Genomic DNA, 19,948 nt, shown 5'->3' with positions numbered 1-19,948 from the left:
AAGGCAGAGATTTGGAGGGGTAGGATATGGCTCCCCATCAGCTGAGACTCACTGCTGTGAGCCAATGTTCCTAAAGAGAGTGTAGTGTCATGTCAGATTTGTCATAATGAAAAAAAAGTTGAAAACAGCTTTACTCCTTACCCAAGGGGGAGGGTGAGTAAGGCCTGGAAGACCCAGTGGAGAGTCTTCGTCCAACTGTCTGTACTGTGTCTGCTGGTGCTGGGGAGCAAGATCCCAGCCGGAGGAAGCCCATAGGACTGGTGTTAGACCTTCGTACCACTGTAGATCTGAAAAGAAAAATAAAATTATTGGCATATTCTGGGACTCTCGTCCTTTTTTTTCTAAAACTTCATAACAACATACCATGGAGTAGAATTTTTAAAAATATATAATACAGTCACATGGAACAAATATAAAATGTATAAAATTATATGGCGTGAAGTCTCCCTCCCATCTCCCATCCTTGTATTGTCTGTCTCTTTTTTTTTGTCTGCCTAATTCTTGACACTCCCTCAATTCTATTCCAAAGGTTACCACTATTTCTAGTTTCTAATATATCCTTCCAGAATTCCTTAATTCATATACAAGCAAACAAGCTGAAAATATAATCTTATTTTCATCTTATTTTAACAAAGGTAATATATACTATACCAACTATTTTCAAATTTTTTTTAAATTTTAGGTTCCCTTTATACTCTTAAAATTACTGAATATCCCACAGATTTTTGTTATTTATTTTTAAGGAGAGAGATGGTGGTGGAGGGGCAGAGAGAGAGAAAGAAAGAGAATCTTAAGCAGGTTCCACGCCCAGCACAGAGCCCAACATAGGGCTTGAGATCACGACCTGAGCTGAAATAAAGAGTTGGACACTTAACCAACTGAGGCCCCCAGGCACCCTATCCCAGAGTTTTTATTTATGAAATTTATATCTACTGGTATTTACTGTATGAGAAGTTAAAACTGAAAAAAATTGGTAATTAATAATTCATTAAAAGTAATAATCTTATTACACATAATGTAAGATTATGAAAATTATATCTTCCAAACAAAATAAATTCATGAGAAGTATGACACGGTTTTATATTTTTGTAAATCTCTCTAATGTGTGGCTCAATAGATGACATATACTCAGAATTGTTTCTGCATTCAATCTTTTATATAGCACAATATATGGGGGAATGCACATGAAGAAAATCCAGCCTTACACAGATATGTAACCAGAAAAAGAAGGAATATTTTGGTAGCCTTTTCAGATATTTGTGACACTCGTCTTTGATATTACATCAAGACTCAGAAATTTCTTTCTTCTTTTTTTTTTTTTTAAGATTTCATTTATTTATTAATGAGAGACACAGAGAGAGGGGCAGAGAGGCAGAGACACAGGCAGAGGGAGAAGCAAGGCTCCATGCGGGGAGCCCAATGTGGGAATCGATCCCAAGACTCCAGGATCAGGCCCTGGGCCAAAGGCAGGTGCTAAACCACTGAGCCACCCAGGGATCCCAAGACTCAGAAATTTCTAAAAGAATAGTTGCAATGTGGAATCTGAAACCATGCCAATGAAATTTTGTACTCTATTACATTAGGCTCTAATCTTTTGCAAATCTTGTATTTGGACTGGATCTTTTACCTATACAGGATTTTTAAACATTTGGTATTTTGAAAAATGTTGGTTGCATGAGTTATGCAGATATTCCAAAATGACCAACCACATCATATAATATCAAAAAGTCTCATCCATACCAAGATATCACCACAAATCTTAACAGAAATGACCATGAAGACCTAACAGAATATCAGCGAGGGTGACAGAACATGAGAGACACCTAACTCTGGGAAACGAACAAAGGGAAGTGGAAAGAGAGGTGGGTGGGGGGGATGGGGTGACTGGGTGACAGGCACTGAGGGGGGCACTTGATGGGATGAGCATGGGGTGTTATGCTATATGTTGGCAAATAGAACTCCAATAAAAAAAAAATACAAAAAAAAAACAAAAACCAAAACCAAAACCTAACAGAAGCTGTCAAGATCTCAGTGGTGAATACAGGTTTTTAAAAATTCTAATTTTTGCTCTAGAGCTCAAATTTTATGTCACTTGTTTACTAGGCAGACTTAGTTCATTTTCAATGAAATGGCTGCCGATGCCCACAACCTATAGCTCAGTTGTTCTTTCATGAAAAAATGGTGTTTCGGGCAGCCGGGGTGGCTCAGCAGTTTAGCGCCACCTTAAGCCCAGGGTGTGATCCTGGAGACCCGGGATCGAGTCCCACGTCAGGCTCCCTGCATGGAGCCTGCTTCTCCCTCTGCTTGTGTCTCTGCCTCTCTCTCTCTCTGTTTCTCTCATGAATAAATAAATAAAATCTTTAAAAAAAAATGGTGTTCCATGAAAAAAGGAGCTAGTTCAACTTGCAACTAGAACAATCATACAAGTGCTTCTCCTTAAGAGAACTACTCCAATGTTTGCCAAAAACATGCCACTTAAGGTTGTGCCCACAAGCCACTTAAGGTTGTGATTTTCAAAGAGAAATAGTAACTTTTACCGGTTTGTTAAACACATTCCTTGGTACCACTAATGTGTGGTGGTAAAAGATATGAAAAATCACCACGCAGTTGAGTGCCACTACCTTGATGCATTTTAAGGCACCAGCAGTTTGCACATCGCTGCTTTTGCACCATTAGTGCATGTGTCAACATAGTGAGAAAAAAGCAAACAGTGTCCCAATATCATTATGAAAACACTTTTGACCTTATGGAGCTTTTGAAAGGGAGCCACACACAAACCACACTTTGAACGCCACTGCTAATTCTGCTATCAATTTGCTTTTTTCATTTTATAATATACCTTGGGAAATTTTCTACTTCAGTGCATACAGAGCTTCCTTCCTCTTTATGGAAGGCGTTCCACTGTCATAGATGGATGTTCATAATTTAGTCACTTACTCGTGGGCACTTGGCTTATTTCTCATCCTCTGCTATTATAGCAATTAACAACCTGTATATATGGAACTTCGTACACAGGCAAGGACTGTGTATCTACAGAACAAGTTACCAGAAGTTAAAGTGCTGGATTCAAAAGATATATGCATTAATAATTTTCACAGATATTATCAAAATGTCCTTTATAGAAACTCTCATGAGTTTTCATCTCATCCTATGAGATACTGTGAATCTTTTTCCATTCATTGAACTATGAATTTGGTGGGACCTTTTAATCTAAAATCTTGTATTCTCCAAGAAAACTTTTTCTTGATTATTTCCTGGATATTTTCTTCTTCAACATTTTACTTGTTCTCTCTGGAATGCCTACATTAACACTTGAATAATTTTTATTCATAGTTTCTGTCTTCCCTATTTGATTCATCTATTTCACATATGGCCTCAACTTTGTCTTCCAACATTTATTTTTATTTCAGTTACATTTTGCAATGTCCAAGAGGTCTTTTTGATTTTGATTGTTTTCAAAAGCATTTTGTTCTGATTATGGATGCAGTCTCTAATCTACTTCTAAGGGCAAAAAAATAAACATTTTTAAAATAAGTTTTCTTTTCTTTGTCCAGATTGTACTTTTGTTTTCAGCCTTATGCCTCACTTGCATCCCTGCCCTCCCTGAACTCTGTGGGACCTGGGTCTCGGGAGCACTGTGGAGCACTCTGACACCCGTCCTCCTACAGCAGGCACCCCTCTTTCATCTTCCTTCAGTTTTCCAGAAGTGTGCTGAAACCTTTCACCTGCTGAGCAGATATTCTTTATTTTCCTTGTCTTTGTGGACTTAGACCTTTTTGTTCTTACTACATTAGTGGGGTTTCAGGATGTGGAGGAAATAATATGTAAATGATCTGCTATAACTGGTGAGATTTCATTTTCTTTAACAAGTTCTTCCTTAATTCTTAAGAATTATCATATATACATATCACACTATTATTATCCAGCTAAGCTTAAATAGCTTAGTTCAATAGATGCATTACAAAAGTTTTTATTATTCAGTTTTGTACCTGTTCATTATATACACATGTAAGAGATTATGTCAGCCATGGAAACAATAGATCTTTCAATAACAACAAAATTTTTAAAAGGGAAAAGAAAAAATACTCACCTTGGAGAACCATGTAGATTTGTGCCAGAGCTGGCAGTAGATGTAAGGTTCTGCTCTATGCGCTGATAATTCCGTATCTGAGTAGGAACTGGAATTGGTGCTGTTTCACTGTGAGGTGACACAGTAGGCTGGCACTGCCTGCAACCATAATTTATTGAAAAAGAAAAGACATCCAAGTAAGACTGTTTTTCTTTCATTTGATACCTTGGTGATATTTAGAGAAAATTTTAGAAGAAGCCAAATGATCACTTCCACGTGAATAAAAAACAATCATCTCAAAAATAAGGCCAAAAAATCACATTAGTCATTTAAAGAACTCTTCAGGCATTCATAGGCATGTTGAAGACAAAGAATTATAACAAGATCTGGAAAAACATTCCTCTACAACAATAGGAAAAGTCTGTAGGTTGGCAAAACTCAGTTTCATCTGCTCACATTCTGCTATTCATTATTATGTGAGGGAAAAAATATTTCTAGGAAAATATGCTGGGTAAAAGAACAGGAAGTTCAAGAGCAAAGATGACTGGAATGTTTACAAAAGCATGAATGCAGTAAGCATTCCCAAAGAACTCTGACTTTTAAAAAGACTGAATAAAAAAAAAAAAAGACTGAATATAACACTGTACAATTCTCAAAGCACATTACTGAAGTCCACATGCTAAAGTGTTAGTATTGGGTTTCTGTAATAGCCTCTTTCCTTGCTTTTCATAAATTTAAAAATAATGTGTCCTTTCAATTCAATTTACAAACTAACAAAAAACATCAGGGACAATACTGGACCTTAAAAAAAAGATGATTTATTTCATTCTTCTGCCTTTCCTTTTTTTTTTTTTTTTTTAAAAGATTTTATTTATTTATTCATGAGAGACACAGGCAGAGGGAGAAGCAGGCTCCATGCAGGAAGCCCGACTCGGGACTCGATCCCAGGACTCCAGGATCACGCCCTGGGCCGAAGGCAGGCGCTAAACCGCTGAGCCACCCGGGGATCCCCCTGCCCTTCTATCATACTAAAAAAGCCACACGAGTCTAACACTTTTTCTCAAATTACAACATTACAAATATAAAGAGATTGTAGGTCTACTTATCTAACAAACAGTATGATTATCTTCTATAGTGTCACTTTAGAGCTTTTTGAACCATTAGAGTATTTCATATTTAAATAAAAAGAAAATCTGATCCATAATAAAGCTCTTAGTTGCTTTCCTCCATACCCATTCACCCAGTCTTTCTTACTAGCAGAACTCAAATTTTATGGAAGGTGGTGATTTGCTCAGTGAAATTATGACACATCCCAGACTCCTTTGCAGCCATGGGTGTGGTCATATACCTTTCTTGGTTAATGAGATGTAAATGGAAATCTATCTATTCTCCCTCTTTCCTCCTACCCAGAACATGGGTATACTTGCTGGAGCTTCAGCAGCTACTTTTAACCCATGAAGAACAGGCCAAAAGAATTGGAGACAACTTCCTTGAGCCACAGAAATGAAGGCAACAACTATTTATTTTGACTTCTCATCTTGCAAGAAAACTAAATCTTTAGTGTTAACCACACTATAGTCAGTACTATTGTTTCTAGCTTTTAGTCTATAAGCTCTATTTTTCATTTAGGTAATTGCCATTAAGTTTCATGTATTTATTTATCCATCCATCTATCCATCCATCCATCCTTCTATATTGAAGTATAGTCGACACATGATGTTATTAGTGTCAAGTGTAACATTAAGTATCTTTTAAATGCAATGATCTGTGATTTTAATATATATATATACCTGATTATGAAGTTGACCCATAACCTGAAAATTAAAATAAACAAAAAACTTCTACTACTGGAAACTAAACAGCTTTATGAGACTTCACTATCTCTGATGCCTGTAACCCAGCGCACACAAAGGCCTTAGAAGCTAAATTCCTTGATAAGAGAACAACCAGCACAGCCATCAAGGATCAGAATGTGAATGAAGAGACATCACTTTTCTACTGTCTCAATTCAGTGAGTAAGTAAATTGTTGGTGAAGTACATCTGGGAATTTTTTTTTACATATACATTGTCAACTTCTAATATTTTTCCTGTACTTGTTAATCACCAAAGGGAAATTAGAACATAATAAAACTACTCTAAGAAGTAAACTCAGCAGCTTCATACATAATTCAAAACACCTCTCTCGGAGAATCTCAAGCAATCCTCTCTCAGCAGGTGAGAAGATGAATAGCCATGGCAGGTGTTCTATAAATGTGGTCTCCGTCTCTGGACAGAACCTTCAAGCAGACTTGCTCATCTACAAAGTCTTCCCTGGAAAAATTCCCAGAGCTCCTGCTAGTAAAGACCACTACAGCCACTTTTCTGTCTAGCTTTATATTAATAACACAATTCAACCATTACTTGACTCCCTAAGCCCAAGGAGAGGAGAGGGAAGGTCATTGTATGTATGCCCTGAGTCTCCAGCACATCCTTCCCATCTCCAGTAGGTGCAGCAGTTCAGAGGATTCTCCATGTGGAAAGTTGTCTTTGACCTGCGTGGAATACCAGAAAGACTGAGCAGTCTGTCCACAATACAACAGACTTTTATTTTACTGAAATGAATCATTTTTGTCTGGAGGTCAGAGAATTTCCTACAAAGATAAATATTTCAAAATAATTTCAATAAGGGCAGCCCCAGTGGCGCAGCGGTTTAGCACCACCTGCAGCCCAGGGCGTGATCTTGGAGACCCTGGATTGAGTCCCACGTCAGGCTCTCTGTATGATGCCTGCTTCTCCCTCTGCCTGTGTCTCTGCCTCTCTCTCTCTGTCTCTATGAATAAATAAATAAAATCTTTAAAAATAATAATAATAATAATTTCAATAAAAGTGAGGTTCTAAGGAAAGAACGAGGTATACTACCACTAACATTACAAAGACTGGCATATAAGATGATAGTTATTGGGACATGGAAATACAAAATTTTAATGGCTCTGCAAAGAAGGTCTTGTACCTGCACTGAACCATTTTAATTTTGCATACAGCATATTTTAATGTATTTTTAATAATTTGTCTCCACATGCACTTAACATCTTGTGGTAGACTATATTATTCTTTTCAAAATAATACCTCTCTCTGAACCCCTTTCTACACTCCCTCCCATAACCCCTGGAAGTAGACTGAAAGAGCAGCTCCCATTTGGGACACGCTGTTCTCAAAGTAGAGGGAAACAGACTGATGACAGAAGACAACCTTTCAGAGTTGTTATTTAGTTCTGCTATCACTATTTCCCCCTCTCTTTTAAGACCAGAATGCCCCAATTTTTATATAGAATCTAAGAGACAGGGATGCCTGGGTAGCTCAGCAGTTGAGCGTTTGCCTTCAGCTCAGGGCGTGATCCCGGCGTTCTGGGATGGAGTCCCACATCCAGCTTCCTGCATGGAGCCTGCTTCTCCCTCTGCCTATGTCTCTGCCTCTCTTTCTCTCTCTGTGTCTCTCATGAATAAATAAACAAAATCTTTAAAAAATAATAATAATCTAAGAGACAAAAGCACCAAAAGAACCTATAAATCTATGTTACTATTAGGAACTCATAAGCAATCTGTGACATCAATAACATAGGGCAGGTATGCTCTCTATAGGAGCAGAGTTTTTGTATGCAATTGAAGTTATCAGTTTAAAAGGAATTGTTGTAACTTTTAAGATATTTTAGGTAGTCCCAAAGTAACCATAAAGAATATATCTATAGAATATACACAATAGGAAATGAGAATCAAAGCATGTCACTACAGCAAGATCAACAAAACACAGAGAAGGGTAATAAGAGAAAACCTACAAAAAAGCCACAGACATATGTAAAACTAACAAAGTAGCAATAACAAATCCTCCCCTATTAGGCTGAAAGTACAAGGATGGAAAAAGATATCCCAGGAGCGCCCTGGTGGTGCAGTCAGCTGAGCATTTAACTCTTGGTTTCAGCTCAGGTTATGATCCCAGGGTCGTGGATCTCATGTGAGATGGAGTACCATGTCAGGCTCTGTGCCCAGCAGGGAGCCTGCTTAAGATTCTCTCTCCTTCTTCCCCGCCCCAAGCTTTCTCTAAAATAAATAAATCTTTAAAAAAAAAATAGATATTCCAGACAAATGGTAACCAAAAGAGAGCAGAAGTGGCAATATTAGTATCAGACAAAAGAGACTTTCAGTCAATCATTGTTATAAAAGACAAAAAAGGACACAATTAAAGGATCAATTAACCAACAAAATGTAACAATTATAAATATCTATGCACTAAACATCAGTGCTCCCAAATACATGAAGCAGATATTGACAGAACTGAAGGGAGATATAAACAATTCCACAATAACAGCTGAACAATGTAATACTCCACTTTCAATAATGGACAGAAGAGCCAGATGAACAAGCAATAAAGAAACAGGGCTTGAACAACATTCTAGACCAAATGGATCTAGTAGACATATACAGAATATTCCTCCCACCACCAACAGAACAACACATGCTTTTCTTAAGTGCACATGAAATATTCTCCAGGACAGACCATATATTAGGCTACAAAACAAATATTAAGAAATTTTAAAAGACTGAAATCATACAAAGCATCTTTTCCAATCAAAATGGATAGAAACTAGACATCAACAGAAGGAAAACTAGAAAATCCACAAATACATAGAAACTAAACAACATACTCTTAAACAATAGGTCAAAAAAGAAATCACAAAATAAATTTAAAAATATTGAGAAAAAAATGTGAACACAATATACCAAAATTTATGGAAATAGGGAAAGTAGTGGTAAGATGGACTTTTATGGCTGTAAATGCTCACATAAAAAAAAAATCCTCAAATCAAAAACTTAACTTTACCCCTCAAATTAGAAAAAGTACAAACTAGGCGCGCCTGGGTGGCTCAGTCAGTTGGGCATCCAACTCTTGCTTTTGGCTCAGATAGTAATCTCATGGATTGTGAGATCAAGCCCTGTGTTGGGCTCTGCACTTAGCAGGGAAGTCTGCTTAAAGTTCTCTCCCTCTATCCCTCCCCCAACTCATACTCATGCTCTCTCTCTCCAAATAAATAAATTAGTGCAGATAAACAAAATTGAGAAAATAGAAAAAAAATCAAAGAGTTGGCATTTTAAAAAAATCAACAAAACTGACAGGTAGATTAACTAAAAAAAAAAGAGAAGACTCAAAATCAGAAATAAAAGAAAGAACATGACAACTAATGTCACAGAAATAAAAAGGACTGTAAGAGAATACTATGAACAAATTGGGTAACCTAGAAGAAATGGATACATTTCTATAAACAGATAGCCTACCAAGACTGGATGATGAAGAGAAAAATCTAAACAGATCCATAACTAGTAAGGAAATGGGATCAGTATTCAAAAACCTCCTAACAATAACAAAAATCCAAGACCAGATGGTTTCACGGGTGAATTCTACCAAACATTTAAAGAATTAACATCAACACTTCTCAAACTGTTCCAACATACTAGACGAGGAAACACTCCTGAACATCTTCAATGAGTTCAGCATTACCCTAATATCAAAGCCACACACAGATACAAAAAAAAAAAAAAAAAAAAAAAAAAAAAAAAAAAAAACAGAAAAACAGAACAATTTCCCTGATGAAATTTGATGCAAAATACCATGACCAAATGTGATTTATAATATACCCTGCATTAATGGAATGAAGGACAAAAATCACATGGCCATCTCAATTCATGCAGAAAAAGCATTTGATAAAATCCCAACATCCTTTAATGATAAAAAAGCATTTTAAAAACTAGGAATAGAAAAAAATTACCTCGATATAATAAACACCATATATAAAAACCCATAACATCATACTCGCTGGTTAAAGACTGAAAGCCTTTCCTCTATAATCAGGAACAAGACAAGGATGCCTGCCCTCACCACTTCTATTCAACATAGAATTCCTAGCCAGAGCAATTAGGCAAGAAAAAGAAATAAAAGGCATTCAAATTGGAATGGGAAAAGTAAAATTATTTCTGTTCATGGATAACATGATCTTAAATGTAGAAAATCCAAATGAGTTCACACACAAAAAGCCATTAGAACTAATACATTCAGGAACGCCTGGGTGGCTCAGCAGTTGAGCATCTGCCTTCAGCTCAGGGTGTGATCCCAGGTCCAGGGATTGAGCCCTGGATCGGGCTTCCTGTAAGGAGCCTGCTTTTCCCTCTATGTCTCTCATGAATAAATAAAATCTTTAAAAAAAATAATACATTCAGCAAAGTTGCAGGATATGAAACCAACACACAGATATAAGTAGCATTTCCATATACTAACAATGAACAATGCAAAAAGGAAATTGAGAAAACAATACCATGTACAATAATATCAAAAAGATAAAATACAAATAAGTCTAACCAAGAAGGTAAAAGATTTATATGTTGAAAAGTACAACTGCTGGAAAAAACTTAAAAAGATACCCCGTCTTTATCAACTAGAAGATTTAGTACTGTTAAGATGTCAATACCACCTAAAGTGATCTATACAGATCAGTGTCATCTCTACCAAAATCTCTATGGCATTTTTTGCAGATAGAAAAAAACCTATCCCCAGAAACTCATATGTAATCTGCAAGGACCCTGAATAGTCACAACAATTTTGGAAAAGAATAGTCAAAACAATTTTGGACAAGAAAAACAAAATAGTAGGTTTCATACTTCCTGACTTCAAATCTACAGTAATCAAAACAATGTGCTTAGCATAACGACAGACATAGAGACCAACAGAATGGAATAGACAGCTCAGAAACATACCCTTGCATATATGGACAAATGATCTTCGACAAGGATGTCAACACTGCTTGATGGGAAAAGACAGTCTCTTTAGCAAATGGTGCTGTGAAAACTAGACATCCACATGCAAAGAATGCAGCTGGACCCTTACCTTATACAATATACAAAAACGAACTCAACATGGATTAAAGAGCTAAATATAAGACCCAAAACCATATTAACTCCTAGAAGAAAACATAGGAAAAAAGTTTCATGACACTGGAGTAGGCAATGATTTCCTGAACAGACAACAGAGCAAAAAATAGACAAATAAGACTACATCAAATTCTAAAACTTCTACACTCAAAAGACACATCAACAGAGTGGAAAGACAATCTTTGAAATGGGAGAAAATATCTGTAAATCATGTATCTGATAAAGGGTTAATATCCAAAATATATAACAAACTATAACTCAACAACAAATGATATACAAATGGCCAATAAGTATATGAAAAGACACTCAAAACCACTAATCAGAGAATTGCAAATCAAAACCACAATGAGATATCACCTCACACCCATTAAGATGGTTATTATCAGAAACAAACAAACAAACCAGAAATAACAAGCGTTGCTAAAGATCTAGAGAAACTGGAACCCTCCCATACTGTTGGTAGGAATGTAAAATGGTACAACCACTATGGAAAACAGTATGGCAGCTCCTCAGAAAATTAAAAGTAGAAATACCACATGATTCAGCAACCCCAATATTGGGTATATACCCAAAATAATTGAAATCAGAGTCTCAAATAAATATCTGCACATTCATATTTATAACAGAATTATGCACAAGAGCCAAGAAGTAGAAGAAATCCAATTGTCCATCAACAGATGAATGGATAAGCAAAACACAGTATATATATATTATATAGAATGGAATATGGTTCAGCCTTAAAAAGGAAATTCTGACAAATGCTACAACGTGGATGAACCTTGAACTATGCCAGTCACGAGAAGACATATATTGTATATTCTATTTATATGAGGTATAAGTCAAATTCATAGTGAAAGTAGAACAGTGGTTACCAGTGCCTAGAGGTGGGAGAAATGGGGTGTGCTAATAATTACATAATGAGTACTGAGTTTTCATTTTGCAAGATGAAAAAGTTCTGGAGATGGGTTGCACAAAATTGTGAATATACTTAATGCTACTGAACTGTAAACTTAAAAAGGGTGAAGACAACAGATTTCATGTGCTTTTTACTACAATTTAAACTTTTAAAAAAGAAATGACCAATTGTGAAACAGAATAAACTTTAGAATCAGAAACATGGTCAAAGTTCCATAACTTTACTCACAAAAAACAAAATATGAAAAATCTTTTAATATACTTATAAACATACCCTCCACACACCAAAAACTCATTTGAAGCACGTCTGCCAGCAGTCCCCATTGGCATATCATCTAAAGGAGAAAGAGAAAAATACCATCAGTTCTGCTCTTCCACCTGCTTAAAAAATGTAAATTGTTCCAACATTATTAGGAAAACTCTGAGGACAACACAGATTTACCACCTGCCTATGTTGCAATTTCCTCCATGAGTAAAAGCAGGTTAAAAACCATGAGTAAAGGGATCCCTGGGTGGCGCAGCGGTTTAGCGCCTGCCTTTGGCCCAGGGCGCGATCCTGGAGACCTGGGATCGAATCCCACGTCGGGCTCCCGGTGCATGGAGCCTGCTTCTCCCTCTGCCTATGTCTCTGCCTCTCTCTCTCTCTCTCTCTGTGACTATCATAAATAAAAAAATAAAAAAAAAATTTTAAAAAATAAAAAAAACCATGAGTATAAACTCTGAAAACACTGCACTCAGCTGAATTCACAGGCTACAACCCTTTGGCGCCCACTCCTATAAACACACATCTGGTCTTTTCAAGGTAAAGGGTTCTATTTATTTCAATGTTATGTATTTCTTCACCATTTAACATGCACAGTAAAAATTGTGCTAACATTTTTATCATGTTCCTTTTGACAACATCACTCACCAACGTTTTGAGTGTTATGCCCCTAAGTCCAATTTGCCCATAAACTCTGGTTTTTATTGAACAATTTTTTTTCAGAGAGTGGTATATTTTAGGAACACACATGTCACATTCTAGCACAAATGACTATAAACAAAGTCTAGTTCACCCCAATGTTGGAGCACCCCCATCCTGCATAACACTTTCCTGTCTTGTCTGGGTTGTTGAACAAGACGTAATGGAACCTGGGGCCTCTCAAACACAGTAGCACATGCCATAGGCCATCTTCATCTACTCCTGTATCATCTATATATAGGAACAGAGCTGAGCTCAGAATGCAGGGGCACCTCATTCTTGTTACTGATATTTCCACTATATCACATTGTCTGTGTGATTTTAAATGGCTGTAAAGGCATAATTAATGTGTTGATATAAATAGCAATGTTGACCAAATAATATAAACTAAAAAAAAATAAAAGTATAGGTTATACCGCTAAACTATACTTAAAAGGGGGGGACCCTCCAAACACAAATATCTCTCTAAATGGCCCTTAATAAGAATTGAGGAATGCATTTATTTTAACACATCTCAAGTCCCTACTCTCATGAAGCTTCCATTCTAGTAATGAAAGAAGGTAACAGCAGCAGGCATGATGAGAAATATAAAGGAAAATAGGGGTGCCTCAGTTGCTTAGTCGGTTAAGCATTCAACTCTTGATTTCAGCTCAGGTCATGATCTTGGGGTTATGGGGTCGAGCCCTGCATCAGGCTCCATGCTCTCTCGCTCTCTAAAAACAAACAAAATATTTTAAAATGTATATAAAGGAAAATAAATCAGAGTAAGAGAATAAAGAGAAGTCAGGAAGGAAGGTATCGATTTTAAAGAGAGTATCTCCTGACATGGTAACAGAGGGAACAAGGTAGATGGGGCAGGGATTGGGGCTACATTTCACTAAGTGTACTTCATTTTGTAGCTTTGAGTTTGGAGCCATACATAAGTATGAAACAAAATCAAATCAAAAAGAAAAAAGTATCCCTAGGAATCAAAAGCAAAATGAAGCAAAATATTTATCATGTTTTGTCATACATAACTATGTATCAACTTGTCAATGTTATCAGCAGAAGGGTCACTTTCAAGTGACTTTAAAGCTCAGTAAATTGATTGGATATTCCTAATGGGGATTACCCTAAGGACAAAAAGACCCACAAAAAGATTTTTTTTAAGTAGGCTCCACCCCCAATGTGGAGCTTGAACTATTGACCCTGAGATCAAGAGTAACACACTCTATTGACTGAGTCAACCAGGCAGCCCCCATAAAAAGATTTTAAATGGTTTTAGTTAATTATATGGTTATTTTTATATGATACCATATTAGGGAAGGAGAGAAAAGAGAAGAGCCTAAATTCACAAGGAAGAAAAGAATAGACAAATTAACAGCCACAAAATTTAGAAGTTACAAAGTTGATTGAAGCATTATTTAACCTAGGAAACCCAAGAAGACAGAATCCTTAGCCAAGAGAAGTTTCCCCAATGTGGTATAAGGGAGTCTTCTCCAGAAGATGTGAGCAGCCCTCCAAAACAGAAGCCAAATATATAATAAATCACCAGTGTAGACTCACTGTCCTTAAGACCCACTACACAGGAGGCTTTCAAACATCGTTCTAATTTTCCATTCTTAATTATGAGTAGACAACAATTACCAAACATCCAAGGAAGGAATTTATAATCTGAAAACCAGACTCCAAAACAACCTGGGAGAGATAAAAAAGAAATATTTTCCAGAGAAAAGTTTAAAAATATATGTATGTAATTAATGTCCTCAGAGATAAAATATTGCACTCTAAAATAAGAATAATACTTCTAACAATTAAAAATATGAGGACATAAAATGAAACTCAATAAACTCAATAAAAGAAAACATCAAGGAAATTTCCCTAAACTTAGAGCAATAAAACAAAACAAATATAAACTCAGACAAAAGAGAAAAGAAAGTCAGAGGCATGTATTCAGGTTTGTCTTATTACTACTTTTAAATAGTATTAAAGATCTTACGTGGGGACTTCGGGGTCCCGGTTTCACATGTAAGCAGCTTGGAAGTCGCCATTCTACCCTAACAAGTAAGCTGAACAGACTGAAAAATCACCAATTTTTCTTGGATCTAAAAGACAGAGGTGGACAAAGGCAAGCTGATGCTCCAGGATAAGAGAGACAGACAGGCAAACACAGGGAGTTGTGGTTCATCTGCAAAGAGACACACTAGCAGAAGGCTGGAGGAAACCACAGCCATGGCAGAAAAACATGAACTGTGGTTGGCAATTTGCTGGAGGATTACTACGGACAACTCTCAGAGTTAAAGATTCCAGCAGGATCTGCGCAGAGGTAGCTCATAATATGGTCAGATTGATCTTGGGGAATTCAGATGCTCACAGTTAACGGTGGAGAACAATCCCCTCTTGCTTCTGGTCTAACAAGGCTTGCCCTCAGGGGAAACCACTTAATCAGAGCTTTCTCTGCTGGAATTAAGCTCCCACCTAACTGAGCTCGGGGCAGGGAGACCCCAGAGCCATCCTGTCTCACCTAAGGCAGGAGAAAGAAACTGGGAAACACTGGTGAGTCCATAGACCAGAGACTGAGATGAGACCTTATCACAGGACTATAGAACACTACTTCCCTCCTCCTACACCCCACCACCACAGCACCAACAAGTCTACTTACAGCAGTTCCTTTACCCATGATAGTCATCATGTCTGACTATCAAGTAAAAGTCACAGGGCATACAAACAGGCAAAAAACCTAGTTTGAAGAGACAAGGCGAGCATCAGAACCAGACATGCAGGGATGTTAGAATTATCAGCCTGAAAATTTAAAACAACTATGATTAATATGCTAAGGGCCCTAGTGGAAAAGGTAGACAGCTTGTTAGAACAAATAAGCAAAGTAAGAAGAGAGATGGAAATCCTAGCAATGAACCACAAAGGAATGCTAGAGAATAAAAAACACTGTGAAGGAAATGAAGAATGCCTTTGATAGGCTCATTAGTAGACTGGACACAGCTGAGGAAAGAAGCTCTGAACTAGAAAACATAACCACAGAATCCTCAAAAACTGCAAAACAAAGAGAAAAAAAACAAAGATTTATTTTTTAAAAGACAACAGAAGATCTAAGGTCTGTGGGACAACTACACAAGGTGTAACATGTGTAATGGGATTACCAGAAAGAGAAGAGAAAATAAAAGGAACAGAGGGGAGTATTGGAAACGACTGAGATTTTCCCTAAATGAAACCAGACACCAAGCCACAGATTCATGAAGCTCAGAGAACTCCAAGCAGGATAAGTGCTCAAAAACAATTACACCTAGGCAGATCATTTTCAAATTACAGAAAAATAATACAGGAATACTATGAACAACTCTATGACCACAAATTTGATAGCCTAGATGAATGGACCAATTCTATGAAAGACCTAATCTGCCAAAACTCACTCAGGAAGAAACAGGTATTTTGAGTATATGTCTATATCTATTAAAGAAATTGAATCAATAATTAATAACCTTCTAAAATAGAAAGCACCAGGCCCAGATTAGTTCTCTGGTGAATTCTACCAAACATTTAAGGAGGGATTATACCAAATCTCTATTTTCTATCTCTTTCAGAGGATAGAAGCAGAGAGAATATTTCTTAACTCATTCTCTGAGGCCATCATTACCCTCATACCAACACCAGAAAAAGACATACAAGTCTACAGACCAATATTTCTCATGAACACAGATGCAAAAATCTCCAACAAAATATTAGCAAACTGAATCCAGCAATGAATAAAAAGATTTATAAACCATGACCAGGGGATCCCTAGGTGGCTCAGAAGTTTAGCGCCTGCCTTCGGCCCAGGGCGTGATCCTGGAGTCCTGGGATCGGGGTCCGACATCGGGTTCCCTACATGAAGCCTGCTTCTCCTTCTGCCTGTGTCTCTGCCTCTTTCTCTCTCTGTGTGTCTCTCATGAATAAATAAATAAAATCTTTAATAAAAAAAAAAAACAGGACCAAATGGGATTTATCTCACATATACAAGGTTGGCACAACATTCTAAAACAACGTAATCTATCACATTAATACACTAAAAAGGAAAATCACAGAAAAAGCATTTGACAAAATCCAAAAGCAATGGACAAAATCCATTTTTTATTTATGATAAAAGCTCACAGTAAACTAGGAATGGTTTGATAAAGAATATCTACAAAAAGCTACTGCTAACATCATACTAAATGGTGAGAAGCTTCAAGCTTTCCCACTAAAATTAGGTAAAAATATAAGGATGTCCTCTCTCATTTCTTTTTTTTTCTTCCACTAATTTTTTTTATTGACTGTGGTTATTACAATTTCATATAATCTGTGAAGGATGTTCTCTTTCACCACTCCTTTTCAACACTGCATGGAAGTCCTTATTAATGCATTCATGCATTAATTTAAGAAAAGGAAACGAAAGGTATACAGCATGGGAAGGTAAACAAAAAATTATTGCTCACAGATGATGCAATTATGTAAAAAAATCTGAAAGAATTGACAAAAAACCTCCTGGAACTATTAAGTGATGAAAGCAAGATTTCAGGATACAAGGTTAATATTTAAAAAGTAAATTGCTTTTCTGTATGTTAATAATAAACAATTAAAATTTGAAATTAAAAACACCATTTATATGTAGCACCCCCAAAATGAAATATTTAGGTATAAATCTAGCAAAATTCATATATGATCTATATGAGGAAAACTACAAAACTCTGATGAATGAAATCAAAGAAGAACCAAATAAATGGAGAGACACTCTATGTCTGGATAGGAAGACTCAATATTGTCAACATTTCAGTTCTTCCCAACTTAATCTAAAGATTCACTACAATCCCAATGACAATTCCAGGAAGTTAATTTTATGAATAGCGACAAACTAATTCTAAAGCTTAAATGGAGAGGCAAAGGACCCATAAAAGCCAACAGAATATTGATGGAGAAGGACAAAAGACTGACACTATTCAACTTCAAGACTTAATATAAAACTACAGTAATCAAGACAGTGTTGTATTGGCAAAAGAACAAATAGATCAGTGGAACAGAACAGGGAGATCAGAAAGAGACCCCCAAAAATATAGTCAACTGATCTTTGACAGGAGTAAAGATAATATAATCTTCCACAAATGATGCTGAAAGAAAAAAAAATGATGCTGGAACAACTAGACATCCACAGACCAAGAAAAAAAAATCACTGAGATACAGACCTTTCGAAAAGATTAACTTAAAATGGGGCACAGATCTAAATGTAAAAGAAAAATACTGCAAGTACTGTAGAAGATAACATAGGAGAAAACCTGGAGGTTCTTGGGTATCATGATACCAACACCAAAAACACAATCCATAAAAGAAATAAATTCATTTAAATGATTTGATCATTAAATTTAATAATTAACTTATTAAAATTAAAAACAACTGCTCCGTGAAAGACAGTATCAAGAGAATGGAATATAAGCCATAGACGGAACAAAGATATTTGCAAAAGACACATCTGATAAAGGACTGTTATCTGAAATATACAAAGAACCCTTAAAACTCAACAATAAGATAACATACAACCCAATTAAAAACTGGGATGTCAAAGATCTTAACAGACACCTCACCAAAGAAGACATATGGATGGTGAATAATCACATGAAAAGATGTTGATCACATGTCATCAGAGAAATGCAAATTAAAACAACAATGAGATACCATTGCACATCTATTAGAACAGCCCACCCTGGAGCACTGACATCACCAAGTGCTGATGATATAGAGCAACAGGAACTCCCATCCATTGCTGGTGGGAATGCAAAACGGTACAGCCACTTTGTAAGAGTTTGGTGTCTTCTTATAAAACTAAACATGCTGTTACCATACCAGCCAGCAGTCATGCATGCTCCTTGGTGATTATCCAAAGGAGCTGCACACATACGTCCACACAGAGACCTGTATAAACATGTTTATAGTAGCTTTATTCTTAATTGTCAAAAATTGGAAAAAATAAAAATGTCCTTCAATAGGTAAATGGATAAACTGTGGTACAAACTATAGAGACAGCAAAAAGATCAGTGGTTTCCAAGGGGTAGGTGGGGAGCACAGAGAATTTTTAGGGCAGTGAAAATGCTCTGTACATTATAATGATAGCTATATGTCATTATACCGTTCTCCAAACCCACAGAACGTACAGTAAGAATGAATTCTAAGACTTTGGACAATGGATGATTGTGATGTGTCAATGTAGGTTTATCCTCAGTAACAAAGGTACTATTCTGGTGAATGATGTTGAGAATGGGGGGGCAGGGGTTGTGTGGGAAACCTGTACCTTCCTCTCAATTTTGTTATAAACCTAAAACTGCTCCAAAAAAAAAATCTTGAGGGATCCCTGGGTGGCTCAGCGGTTTGGCACCTACCTTCAGCCCAGGGCGTGGTCCTGGAGTCCTGGGATCGAGTCCCACATAGGGTTCCCTGCATGGAGCCTGCTCCTCCCTCTGCCTGTGTCTCTGCTTCTGTGTGTGTGTGTGTGTGTCTCTCATGAATAGATAAATAAAATCTTAAAAAAAAAAAAAATTGGGGGTGCCTGGGTGGCTCAGTCAGTTGAGAGTTCAACTCCTGATTTCAGCTCAGATTATGATCACGGTGTCATGAGATCGAGTCCCATGTTAGGCTCAGAGCTCAGCAGGAAGTCTGCTTGGGATTCTCTCTCCCTCTCCTTCTGCCCCTCCCCTCACTTGCTCTTACTCTCTCTAAATAAATAAAATCTTTAAAAAAAATAAATATATAAATGAAACCTTTAAAATAAAAAACCAAAAAATATATATATAAATGAAACCTTTAAAACCTTTAAAAAAAACATGCATGATGTATTCTACAATAACAAATTTTGAATAACTAAAAAGAAGGGCCACCTACAACAAATGCTGTAAAAATATCAAAAAGATGAAGACTGAGAAATGACTTGAGATTTGGCAGCACAAAGACCTCAACAGAAGCAGTTTTGAAAAAAAAAATTTCAAATACAGTATTTTCACAAGGACAAAAAACCAAGGTAACTAGAATAAGACAAAAGATGTGAATGTCCT

At 36.6% G+C, this 19,948-nt stretch overlaps 1 protein-coding gene and 1 long non-coding RNA gene across 5 annotated transcripts in view; one reads left to right on the top strand and one right to left on the bottom strand.

The window, feature by feature from the left end:
- Positions 1–19,948, bottom strand: part of ULK2 (unc-51 like autophagy activating kinase 2) — an 82,408-nt gene that overhangs the window by 24,514 nt on the left and 37,946 nt on the right. For all 4 annotated transcript variants that reach the window (XM_038537031.1, XM_038537032.1, XM_038537033.1 and 1 more), the window contains exons 14-16: positions 12,213–12,273; positions 4,091–4,228; positions 142–287 (exon numbers count right to left, since the gene is read on the bottom strand). In XM_038537031.1, coding sequence (XP_038392959.1) covers positions 142–287; positions 4,091–4,228; positions 12,213–12,273 — 345 coding nt within the window. The remainder of the gene's footprint in view (positions 1–141; positions 288–4,090; positions 4,229–12,212; positions 12,274–19,948) is intronic.
- The window catches only part of LOC119871861, a 54,964-nt gene that overhangs the window by 1,268 nt on the left and 33,748 nt on the right, over positions 1–19,948 (top strand). The window lies entirely within an intron of this gene.

This window comes from Canis lupus, chromosome 5 (genome assembly GCF_011100685.1).
Source record: "Canis lupus familiaris isolate Mischka breed German Shepherd chromosome 5, alternate assembly UU_Cfam_GSD_1.0, whole genome shotgun sequence".
In the NCBI taxonomy this organism is placed as follows: Eukaryota; Metazoa; Chordata; class Mammalia; order Carnivora; family Canidae; genus Canis; species Canis lupus.
This window is presented reverse-complemented; position numbering and strand designations above follow the sequence as displayed.